General features: G+C 46.8%; 1 protein-coding gene across 1 annotated transcript; it reads left to right on the forward strand.

Moving 5' to 3' along the window:
- The first annotated feature begins 11,934 nt into the window (after positions 1-11,934).
- On the forward strand, positions 11,935-12,482 carry DFJ58DRAFT_801785 (uncharacterized protein). The gene is made up of 2 exons (XM_041390904.1): positions 11,935-12,245; positions 12,313-12,482. Exons 1-2 carry the CDS (start codon positions 12,021-12,023, stop codon positions 12,406-12,408), a joined length of 321 nt encoding a protein of 106 aa, XP_041240934.1. The 5' UTR covers positions 11,935-12,020; the 3' UTR covers positions 12,409-12,482.
- Positions 12,483-12,715: the final 233 nt, after the last annotated feature.

Below are 12,715 nucleotides of genomic sequence, written 5' to 3' on the forward strand. Positions count from 1 at the left end.
TTGGCAGCCAAGATACCCAATCATTTTGTCTATACGAGGTAAACATGCGCAAGTACTGTTCAACTTCTTGGTTTACGCGTTCTGTTTGTCCGTCTGTTCTGGGATGATAGGAGGTCGACGCAGACCATTTCGTTCCTAATCTTTTCGATACTTGTCCCATCAACTTTGAGATAAACTGTGTTCCTCTATCTGAAATCACTTTCTTTGGTGTACCGTGATGTTTCCATACATTTTTTAGAAATAGCTCGGCAATTCCTTTCGAGTCTACGTCTTTGGTGGTGGGGATGAAATGTGATTGTTTCGAAAATCGATCAACGACAACGAATATACTGTCACATCCTTCACTCTTCGGCAAGTCCACTATCAGGTCGCATGAGATCGTTTGCCAAGGTCCTTCTGGGACTTCATTTGGCTGTAAAGGTCCCGTTGGTCTACTGGGGAACACTTTCGTTTGTTTGCATCGATCGCAACCATCTACATAATCATGGACATACTTCGTCATTGAAGGCCACCAATAATTTCTGGAAATCAATTCTAAGGTTTTGGCACGTCCAGGATGTCCAGCCGGTGGAGAGTCGTGAAATAACTCCAATATCTCTCGGCGGATCTCTTTATCATTTGGAACGTATACCAATCCTCGGAACAACACCAATCCGTCTTCAACATTCCACTCTTCGATTCCTCTGCGCAATTGTACCGGTGCTGCTTTTAGCGTCTCTAGCGCTTTCATTACTTCGGGCTCTCTTTCTGTGCTCTTTCTTATCTTTTTCATGAGCGAGCTTTCTCCTTCTATGAGAATTTGGCCTCGTTTAGCAGCATTGATTTTGAAAAATTCCGGTTTCAACAAAATGCGATCAGAATTATCGTTTTCTACCCCCCCTCTGTGGTCTTCTCTCCGAGATAGACGGTCGGCTTTGTCATTGACTACACCAGGCTTATGTTGGAGCGTAAATTCATACTCCGCCAGGAACAAACTCCATCTGGCTTGCCTTCTTGTCAACTTCTGACTCGTCATAAAGTACTCGAGATTCTTATGATCTGTCCAGATCTCCACATGTTGGGGTTTTCCCTGCACATAGTGCCTCCACTCTTCCAACGCACGAATGATTGCTAACAACTCTTTGTCATGGATGTCATAATTTCTTTCTGCATCGTTCATTGACTTTGAGTAATAAGCCACTGGGTGCCATAGGTCATCTTCCATCAGTTGAGATAAAACTGCTCCTGTTGCATAGTCGGAAGCATCGGTTTCTATTTTCATCTTTTTCTCAACATCTGGCATTACTAGGACGGGAGCTTCTGTAAAACGCTTCTTTAACTCATCAAAGGCGTTTTGCTGTCTCTCTGTCCAATCCCATTTGGCATCTTTTCTCAGCAAATCATTCATTGGTCTGGCGATATCTGAGAACCCAAGTATAAATCTTCGATAGAAGTTGGCAAAACCCATGAATGCTTGTATTTCTTTTACGCATTTGGGAACAGGCCATTTCAATACTCCTTCTACCTTGACGGGGTCCATAGACACACTGCCTTTCTCCACAATCAACCCAAGGAATTCGACTTTAGACTGTTCGAAGCTACATTTCTCAGGCTTCAAGAACAGGTCGTTCTCTTTCAATCATTTGAGTACTTCTCGCACGACTTTCTGGTGTTGCTCTCTACTTCCATTCGTAAAGACCAAGATGTCATCAATATAAACGACCACTGTTTTGCCATCTATTAAATCTCTGAATATCTCATTCATCATGGTCTGGAAAGTTGCTGGAGAGTTCGTCAACCCAAAATACATTACGGTTGGTTCGTGGTGACCAAAGGGCGTTTTGAAAGCTGCCTTCCATTCGTCTCCTTCTTTCATCCGAATATTATTATACCCCCATCGTACATCCATCTTGGAGTACATCGTGGCACCAGTAAGGGCATCAATCAGGTCTTGAGATCTCGGTAGCGGATACGCATTTTTAACCGTCTTCTCATTAAGCCTTCTATAGTCCATAACAGGTCTTAGTTTGCCATCTTTTTTGGCCACAAAGAAGAAAGGTGCTGCAACTGGAGATTGTGAGTCTCTAATACGTCCTAGTGCAGTCTCGGCTTTTAACCAATCTTTCAAAGTGTCCATTTCTTTCGGTGATAAGGGGTAAGGTTTCGCGTTCGGAGGAAGATCATTGTCATCCTTAAGATCCACAGCATGATCCCATTTCTTTCTTTCAGGGAATCGTTTGGACTCTTCTTCTGAGAACACTCCCAGGTAATCGTGAAGCCAGTCTGGAACCATCTCTTCAACAGACTTCTTCTTCTTCGTAGCTTCTTCTGCTACCTTTTGTTCCGTGGCAACCGAGGCTTTGTATCTAATCCATCTTTCAGGACTATCCTCGTCTTCTACCTCTTCACAGGTCGCCTTCTTCATCTCCATGTTTTCATCGTCATCCTCTTCTGTGGGAATTAGATCTGGAATCCCATCCGTTTGTTTTTGTGTTTTTGTGTTTTCTCTATTTTTTTGTCTTTGTTCTTTTTTTGTAATACATTTAAGCGGGCACCTAGATAGTGAAAACTGTCCTGCATTCCAGTCTATTTCTGGATTATGATATCTTAACCAGTCGATGCCGATAATAACATCATCGTTTCCTAAGTCTGTAATCATGAAGGCTGCTTTGTCTTCTACATGATCACCGATCTTTAGACTTAGTTCAGCGAAATGAGTCATTGATCCTGCGGCATTTAAAGAACCATCTATGTTCTTTACCGGAATAGGCCTTAATAATTTACGGCATATTACATCATTCTTTTTCACAAACTTCTCGTTGATAAATAATGTTGATGCACCGCAGTCCACAAGTGCTTTCACGTCTGCTTGTCGATTCTTTCCTTTCAAGGTAATCGGAATGTAAAAATGCTCTGATTTCGATCGCAAATATACTTCTGTTACATCCGAGAACGTAGATAAGATGGAGAAACGATTGTTCGGGTCCAAGTCCGCAGACTCTAACTCAGACCTCTCTAAAAACCCTTATCTCCTTTGGCTTTGACATAGTCTTTAAACCATTGAGGCATCGAGTCTTCCTTTGGCACTTCAGTAGCCTTCACTTGCGCTTTCGGAGCGCCTTTGCAGTTTCTTGCCATATGTCCTTCTTCGCCACAACGGTAGCAGTTGAAAGAACCAGTCTTTCCTTGAGGTTTGGGAGCTCCTCTCTGCTTGTTGGCGTCGACGTCCATGGCGTTACTGTCTCTGGGACCAGCCCTTGGTTCGAAGTTTCTCGCGGCCCTGTTAGGGGTCCAGAAAGAAGTCTTCTTCTTCTCCGCATCTAACTCCTCGAAGTTTCGTCCTATTTGGATTGCATGCTCTATCAATTTCTGCATGTTATCTTTGTCCTTGTAGGCGAGATGAGCGAGTTGCAATTTGACACGGTCTTGCAGTCCTGCTCTATACTTCTGTCGTAAGTCATAGTCGGAGAATCTGGTGTGTGCAGCTTTTTGTTTGAAAGTAGCTGTATACTCTGGGACGGTAGAGGATCCTTGTCTTAAGGAATCCAATTCCCGAACTGCCTTGCCTTCAAGGTCTTCTTGTGCCCACATGGCGGTGAAGTCTTCATCCAACTTCTTCATAGTGAGAGTTCCAGTAGCATGTTCTTCAATGTAGGACTGCGCCCATTTAGCAGCAGATCCTTTCATGAACGAAAGCATGATCGAAATTCTTTGCCTTTCTGTGATGCTGGGCCATTGCGTCATATAGAGCGCTATTTGTGTTGCCCACATCTTGGCATCGATGGAATCTTTATCACCTGTGAATTCTGTGGGTTTAGCCATTTTGATTGAGGCTGTGGTAGAGGCGGCGGATGATCCGAGGGATGGGGAAGCGGTGAGTTTGTCGATCTCGGCTTGTTGCATTTGAATCCGTAGAGCTAGATCTTCGTTCTTGGTTTGTAGCTCGTCATTCTTATTTTGCAAAGCCGTGACTTGATTTTGCCACAGTGCATTGTTTGCGGCGATCTGCTCTTGTACATATTGTACAAACTCTTCGCTGCTACTCGGCATTCTTGGTGCGGTTGGTTCAGACATAGTACCAGTTGTTTTCTGGAACCCGATTTACTGATGTCTGTGAAGAGCTAGTCGTAACGGCTCTTCCGGAAGGGAAAGATGGTGAAAAGGGAAGATGAAAAAGAGATACGTAATCTGGAAAACTGAAGCGGTCCCCGATATCTGATCGGATCTACCTCGTACTTCAGGGTCAAAGGGTCCTGGTAAAACCCAACTGACTCTTCCCTAGATACTGACTAAAAAAGATGTGTACGTAACAACTATACTCGCCAAGTGGGAAAACTAGAACGCCAAGGTGCTCTTCCAGCCGAAGCTTACAAGCGACCGAGTCTGGACTAGGAAATTCCTCTAAATACTCGGGTAGAGTAGCCTACGTATTGTACGAAGAAAGGTGATAGGTAAAAGGAAATTATAGTAACGTTGAGCAGGCAGGGTCTTGGGCCAGCACTCAAAGTTGTAGTGACACGCCTAATGTCGTGAACACCTCCGTATACTGGCAGCTGCAATGTAAGGCAGGGCCTGGTATAGGACTACTAACTACGAAAACGGATAGGTATGAATGCGCTCAAATGAGCAAAGGGGAGAGTGATAGAATCAAAGGTCGCAGCTGTTAAGCCGGGCAATGTAAAACGTGTAACGGTTCTGTTTGATTGAGGATCGCGGATAATCGCAAGATGCTCAGATCAAAGAGAAAAGGTATGCAAGCGGTAATGCGTGGAGTCGGAGTCCCCTATAGTTCAAACCTAATGTCACAACCCTTATAACGAATTAACGCAGGGGCAGAGACTAGGACTCAAACAAAGGTATCACAACAAGAAGAAAAAGGATAGCAGGGACGTCTTAGGATTGCTAGCAGTAAGCTAATACAAAAGAGGTTTGAACTGAAGAACTACTGACTACAATGAACTACCTATATACATATATTGAAGCTGTCATATACCATATATCCGGTTACAGATCCGATGATCTGGATCTCAGATCCGATCCAGATCCAATGAACATATCCGTCGTCCGGTCCACAGATCCGCTTTGATTCTTATTTCATTTCCTGTTCATATAACTCTAACTATCGTTCATCTCCTTTCGGTATTCCTGTACACCGGTATACCGGTTATCCTTTACTTCCGCTTTGCTTACTGATCCGCTATGCTTACTGATCCGCTACACTTACGAATCCGCTTTTACTTGTACTTCATTCCCGGTTCATGATTCGTGATCCATCCAACTTACCAATACGCTCCACTTAGACTTTGCTTATACTTTCGTACATAGCCTCGCACCTTTGCTTATTGATCATTCCGTTAGCTATCCGTAGTATATAAACCTTTGTATATGCGCTGTAGTAGATCAGTTCGAATATCATCTTAGATTGCACTCATTCCGTCTGGACTCTGAGTCCCTCCGTTATCCATCCGGACTTGAGTACGCTACTCTTGTCAACTCCGAGACTTAGGATAGATTCCTATAGTCTACATATCCGCCTCTGTCTTCGGACAGTCCTCACCCGTTAGTTTCTAGTCCGGATCCGATCCGGATTGGCCGTTACTCTATATACGCGATACTTTAGCTCTCTGAAATAAGGGGCAAGACTCGGGAAAGGGGCACAGCGCACGAGCTGAGGCCGAAGCCCTTCGGATCCGATACTACTTGAGTACGGTCTTAACAGTATATTCGAACTCATACCTTTCCGAGTTACTTAACATCTATCATGCCTCCTACCAAGACACAAACAACTCTGCACGCGGTCGGACTAACCTCCCTCCGTCGTGATCCGACACCTATAGTCAACACCTTCACCAGTTTCTCTCAGCGCCGTGTTAGCGCCCACGGAACCGCTCAAACCATATCCGAACTCCTTAATCGTCGACACCCCGGAAACCCCAACACGCACTCCTGCCGTAGGACCTCCGGACGATGATGATCCCGATGATGGTGATGATGATTTCCCTGGTAATCCACCCGATGATGACGGTGGTGATCCGGATGATGATCCGGATGTTGAGGATGATGAAAATGACGGTCTAAACCCACAAGACCGCGTTATGCTTCGACTCTCAGAAGCCATCGATAACCTTGCTCGCAATAATCGTCGCGCGCCCGCATCCGAAGATTCTAGAGTCAAGGTCCGAGAACCGGATACCTTCGACGGATCCGAACCACGGAAGCTCCGTGCGTTCTTTGTCCAGTGTGAGCTTAACTTCCAGAGCAAGCCTAAGGCTTTCCGTACCGGAAGGGCTAAAGTCAACTTCGCCCAATCCTACCTTAAGGGTATGGCCCTTGAATGGTTTGAACCGGATCTCCTGTCCGATGATTCGGACGACCATCCGGATTGGATGGATGACTATTCCGTGTTCATGCTTGAACTCCAAGCCAACTTCGGGCCTCATGACCCATCCGGTGATGCAGAAATGCAGCTCGAACAGCTCCACATGCGCGATGGACAGCGCATCAACAAGTACGTTGTGGAATTCCAGCGTCTTGCTTCACAGGTTCGTGGCTGGGGCGACGGAGCCTTACGACGCCAATTCTACAACGGACTCCCGGCCCGTATCAAGGATGAAATCAGTCGCATGGGTAAACCCTCTACTCTTTCCGAATACAAAGTCCTCGCTCAGACTATCGACGCCCGATACTGGGAACGGAAGGGAGAGATCTCTCGAGAAGCTAAACCCACTTCATCCACTACCCCTAAGCAATCTGCTTCTGACCGGACGAACTCCAATACGTCCGGATCCGGAAATCACAAATCCGGAAACTCCAATGATCAGAAGTCTACAAAGCCATCCGCGTCCTCGAACTCGTCCGCTCCTAAGGTTCCAGATCTTACTTCCAAGCTGGGTAAGGACGGAAAGTTAACGTCCGAAGAGCGGCAGAGAAGGATGGACAAGAAACTCTGCTTATTCTGTGGTGGACCCGGTCATACTGCTCGGGAATGCACCAAGTCTACTTCGCGTGCTGCCAAAGGCCGCGCTGCAGTAGTCGCTCCGGAAGTCAAACCGGATGTCTCTACTGAGACAAAAAAATAGTCCGCGACTCTCCTAGCTCCGTGCAGGAAGAGGGTCGCGTTGACTCTGCCTGCACAAAGGAGTTAAGACTCAACGCTGTCGCGCTCTCGGATCCGACTTCCCTCTGTCCATATGTTTCACTTCCGTTACTTCCATCCGTATCCGAATTTCCAGCTCTTGTTGATTGTGGTTCTTCTCATTGTTTCATAGATACTGCGTTCATCCGAAAACACAAAATCCCTACATATCCGATACCTACGATTCCGCTCCGCTTGTTTGATGGTACTTGTAATAATACTATTTCCGAAGCTATAGATTTGTCCGTCCGCTTTCCGTCCGGTGTAGTCACCTCTGATACGTTCTACGTTACCCCTTTGGATTCATCTTGTTTTATCGTTCTTGGATATAGCTGGCTCACCCGACACAATCCGTTGATTGACTGGGTTTTGGGCAGCATCGAATTCCGGACGACATCTCATGGAATGCCATCGACCCCTCCGACGTCACTTCCGTCCTCGGATATCCCTCCTCCGACGGAAACCATACCTCCTCCAACTACATCCGTACCCTCCGCTGATAACACTGTTCCTAATATATCCCTAATCAATGCAGTTGCCTTTTGCCGGGCCTGCAAGTTAGAAGGATCGGTCCAGTTCAGTATATACCTTCGACCATCCGGTGTCGATCTCCGATCCGCTTCTCTATCGTCCGATCCTCCGGATCTATCCCAAAGAGGGGGATAAGGACTACGCTCGAGTTAACCCTCATAACTTCCGTCCAGTATTCACGTCCGAACAGTTAGCTTCGTCCCTACGAGCCTCAACCTTAGCAACTCCGGTTCTTAGAGCAGCTGTTCTAATGGATATTGATGACCTTCGGAAAGACATCCTGACCGCACTTCCTAATGACCCTATTGCAACCAACCATCTTCCGGTACCTTCAGATCCGAGATGGACAGTGGACGATAGGGGTTTCCTCCGTTGCGACAACCGTATATATGTCCCAGAATCCGATAACCTTCGACTTCGCGTCCTCCGTAATACTCATGATCACCCCTTATCCGGACATTTTGGTCAAAACCGAACCCTAGACCTCATCCGACGCGAGTATACATGGCCGGGTATACGCACCTATGTTAAGGACTACGTCCGGTCCTGCACTACCTGCGCCCGAGCCAAGGTTCCGAGACATAAACCCTACGGATTGCTCAAGCAACTACCCATACCGGAAAAGCCTTGGAATTCCATATCCATGGATTTCATAGAGCAACTTCCGGACTCGTCAGGCTTTACAGCCATCCTCGTTATCATAGATCGTTTATCCAAACAAGCAATATTTGTTCCGACTCACGATACCATTACCTCTCCGGATCTCGCTCGTCTATTCCTACTTCATGTGTTTTCCAAGCACGGAGTTCCGTCCCATGTCACCTCGGATCGCGGTACAGAGTTTGTATCCCACTTCTTCCGATCCTTAGGAAAAGCATTGGATATGGTCCTCCACTTCACATCCAGATATCATCCGGAAGGGGATGGACAAACCGAGCGTGCCAACCAAACCCTGGAACAATACCTTCGGATATATTGCAATTATCAACAGGACAACTGGTCGGAACTACTTCCCTTAGCAGAATTTGCCTACAATAACGCTCCAAGTGCTACTACCGGAGTATCGCCTTTCTTTGCTAATAAGGGTTATCATCCGAACATATCCGTCCATCCGGAACGCGATCTATCCTCCATCCGCGCTCGCGACTATGCTATAGACCTCGACGACCTTCACCAATTCCTTAGAGAAGAAATGGCTCACGCCCAAGAAAGATATCAAGGACCTGCGGACGCTAAACGGAAACCTGCTCCGGATATCAATATCGGAGACCAAGTCTTTGTCAAGGCTAAGTACTTCCGGTCCACTCGTCCATCTAAGAAACTCTCGGAAAAGAATCTAGGTCCGTTTGAAGTCATATCCCGTCCGGGTACCCATTCCTTTACCATCCGACTTCCCGAATCCATGAAATCCGTCCACCCCATCTTCCATGTCTCACAGCTAGAACCATCCGTTCTGAACACAATTCCCAATCGGATCCAGCCTCCTCCACCTCCGGTCGAAGTCGACGGAGAACCAGAATATGAGATATCCGAAATCCTAGACTCTAAGCTGGACCGTCGTAGAAGACAATGCCAACTCTTATACCTCATCCGATGGTCCGGATACGAAGGAACAGACGAAGAGACTTCATGGCTACTAGCCACGGAACTCGGAAACGCGTCCGATCTAGTCTCGGATTTCCACACTGCATATCCAGACAAACCCGGTCCTATTGCTATACAATGAATATACAAAGCGGATATACAAGTACATTAGTAGCAGAGAAGGCAGATCCGAAAATCCTCAGCCATCCATCTCCATGTCCCCACCCGATCCGGATCCGGATTCATCAACGTCCTTGTCAGTGGCCTCAGAACGAGCCGCCTCGGTAATCCGGATTCCATTCCGGATCCCCTCAAGAAGGATGGTCTGGAACTCCCTCTGCTGCTCCAAAAACGCCTCCAAGTTAGTATTCATCCGCTCTATAGCAGTCCTACTCCCTTCCGCCGCTCCGATGCTCTGCTGGAGCAATCTGTTGGTCCGAGCCAGTTCCGCTACAATGCTATTAGCGGCCGCGACCCAGGCCTGATCATCATACTCCACTTCCACCTCATCCGCTACTACCGTCTTCATATCCGGATCCGGAGTCGGACTCTGCTGGCGCTTCTTACCCTTGCCTCTCGGAGATGGGTTCTCAGCAGCGCGCTGCCTCTTCTTAGACTTGGAATCCGTAACGGTTCCAGGTCGTCCGGGACAAGGAGCCTTGTCCTTCCGGCACGCGTTACAAGCCTTGATCTATCCGAATGTTAAGAGTCACGGATCCGAAGATTCAAGGATGACTTACCAAGGAATTGCTATCCGCATCGGACCACAGACAGGCTCGGCCCTTCTTAGCGCAGCGGGTACAAGCCCCATCCTTATCCGCTGAGATGGCGCGAGACTACGGATCCGATAAGGGACGGATCCGATAGAACAAGTCATAACTCACCATTTCCGCCACTATAGCCCTGCGCCTAGCCTCCTCCGCTTCCCTTCGGGCCTCAGCCCGTTCAATCTTCTTAATCCCTGCCAAGCGCTTCCGTTCCGCCTCTTCCGCTTGTTGCTTCAGCTTTTCAGCTTCTTCCTCCTTCTGAACCTCGGCCTCAGCAGCAGCCAGCGCGGCCTGGATATCCGCCAGAGTCTGCTTAGCGGTCTTCTTAGAGCCGGATCCATTATCAGTCATGGTTGAGATAAGCTAGTGGTAGTGAAAAAGTAGGGAAAGGAAGGAACACCCTGCGACGCTTTGGCATCCGTATATCTGTCAGAATCCGAACTCAGCAACTTCTCCCATCAGCTTCTCCATTGTCTCGCACTCATACCATCCGTTCCGGATCGCTGATTCTTGTGCCTCTAGGGATCGGCCCTAAGGGGGGGATACTGTCATATACCATATATCCGGTTACAGATCCGATGATCTGGATCTCAGATCCGATCCAGATCCAATGAACATATCCGTCGTCCGGTCCACAGATCCGCTTTGATTCTTATTTCATTTCCTGTTCATATAACTCTAACTATCGTTCATCTCCTTTCGGTATTCCTGTACACCGGTATACCGGTTATCCTTTACTTCCGCTTTGCTTACTGATCCGCTATGCTTACTGATCCGCTACACTTACGAATCCGCTTTTACTTGTACTTCATTCCCGGTTCATGATTCGTGATCCATCCAACTTACCAATACGCTCCACTTAGACTTTGCTTATACTTTCGTACATAGCCTCGCACCTTTGCTTATTGATCATTCCGTTAGCTATCCGTAGTATATAAACCTTTGTATATGCGCTGTAGTAGATCAGTTCGAATATCATCTTAGATTGCACTCATTCCGTCTGGACTCTGAGTCCCTCCGTTATCCATCCGGACTTGAGTACGCTACTCTTGTCAACTCCGAGACTTAGGATAGATTCCTATAGTCTACATATCCGCCTCTGTCTTCGGACAGTCCTCACCCGTTAGTTTCTAGTCCGGATCCGATCCGGATTGGCCGTTACTCTATATACGCGATACTTTAGCTCTCTGAAATAAGGGGCAAGACTCGGGAAAGGGGCACAGCGCACGAGCTGAGGCCGAAGCCCTTCGGATCCGATACTACTTGAGTACGGTCTTAACAGAAGCGGAGACTGAATCTGAATCTGAACTAACTAGCCAATCATTAAATAGAAAAAGGAATCGTACGATGTTCTAAATATAACTACCTATGATGTCATAGAACGTGTAATGGCTGTGCAAGGGTTCTCGAAGGTTCTGGAATCACGTGACTTAATCGCTTGAGTAAGGAAGTCAAAATCAGGAACGTCAGAGATAGAAGTAGTGGACGCTAATGGAATAGAGAAGTTCGGGTTAGGGTTTGTGAAGGTTATAGGTATAGACGCTGACTGAGCGCTAATGACAGGCGCTTGTGACGGGCGCTTAACGGGTGTCTTACGAGTGTTCAAGAAAGAATAATGGTTTGTATTTGGAATTCGTGACACTGTGCCAAAGAAGTGGACAATGTTAAGGTCAGTCACACAGCACACCAAGGTTGAGCGGGACATGTGAGTCACAGAGCATTCTGTGATGCTGATGGAACCTTCAAGTTATTACTCTCATCGTAGGTTGTGCTCTGCTTTTATCACTGAGACGTACTTACAACTCGTTTGGCACACTAAGGACAAAACGCTTAGAATGACGCAGACATCATGTGACATGTGGTTGAAACTCAGTTTGAACTCCGATCCTCGTGAATATGAATATCGACGCGACGCGTCGCTCAGACTTTGCTCACACCCGTGACCCCACTATACCCTTCACCCTGACTGCCTGAGTCGTTCTCCTACTGTGCCCATCCCGACTGCCCATCAAGTTGGTAAAACGATGCGAGTGGGTAAGTCAGAGATTCACATTGTTTGGATTGCTATTGTAAGGTTATTGACTTTGCTCTGTCATATACTCGGTGACACGATGGTGCAAAGGCTATTTCCAACAATTGGGAAGTATTTTAATACATACTGTTGCCATTCCCTCATTTACGCTAGTTTGCAGGGCAGAGGCAGTCAAGGCTTGAAGCTTGAAGCACAGTTGATGACTGCATACACGCAGGTATGTAGTTTGAAAACTGAGGAATACATTTAGATTCTAATGCGTGTTGTGCTGGTGCATAATCTAGCATCGATTCGTTGTTCGATCTCAATATTCGATGTCTGTTGAATTCATGCTCACTGAGGGTGACATGATGAGTTTGCCTGTAGGTGGTACTATTTAGTACTTGCTTGTAGTCGCTTTGTCCCAAATATGTATACTCGGAGTCGTAAATCAAATCAAATGCCCTTTTCTATTTCTTGTTTTCGAGTGTGAAATAATAACAAGCCCCAGTATGCTATGGTACATGCATGACTCTCTAGCTTTAATGATGGACCTCACATACAAGGCGTGAAATTGCATACATCACGTAAATTAGCATACATACTGTGTCAACCTGCCATCAAACATCAATGCAAGCAGTCGCAAGCATCAACATTTAAGGGTGTGTGCAAACCTGGCACTAGTATGTACTATCTGGTACCTATTTT

The sequence above is a fragment of the Suillus subalutaceus genome, assembly GCF_016647625.1.
Source record: "Suillus subalutaceus strain FC151 chromosome Unknown DFJ58scaffold_98, whole genome shotgun sequence".
In the NCBI taxonomy this organism is placed as follows: domain Eukaryota; kingdom Fungi; phylum Basidiomycota; class Agaricomycetes; order Boletales; family Suillaceae; genus Suillus; species Suillus subalutaceus.

What these genes read in the sequence shown, in the direction of transcription:
- DFJ58DRAFT_801785 (XM_041390904.1), top strand. Translation starts at nt 12,021, where the DNA reads ATGCGAGTGGGTAAGTCAGAGATTCACATTGTTTGGATTGCTATTGTA. An exon ending in TGATGACTGCATACACGCAG is followed by an intron (nt 12,246 to 12,312) that starts GTATGTAGTTTG and finishes TGCATAATCTAG; the next exon opens with CATCGATTCGTTGTTCGATC.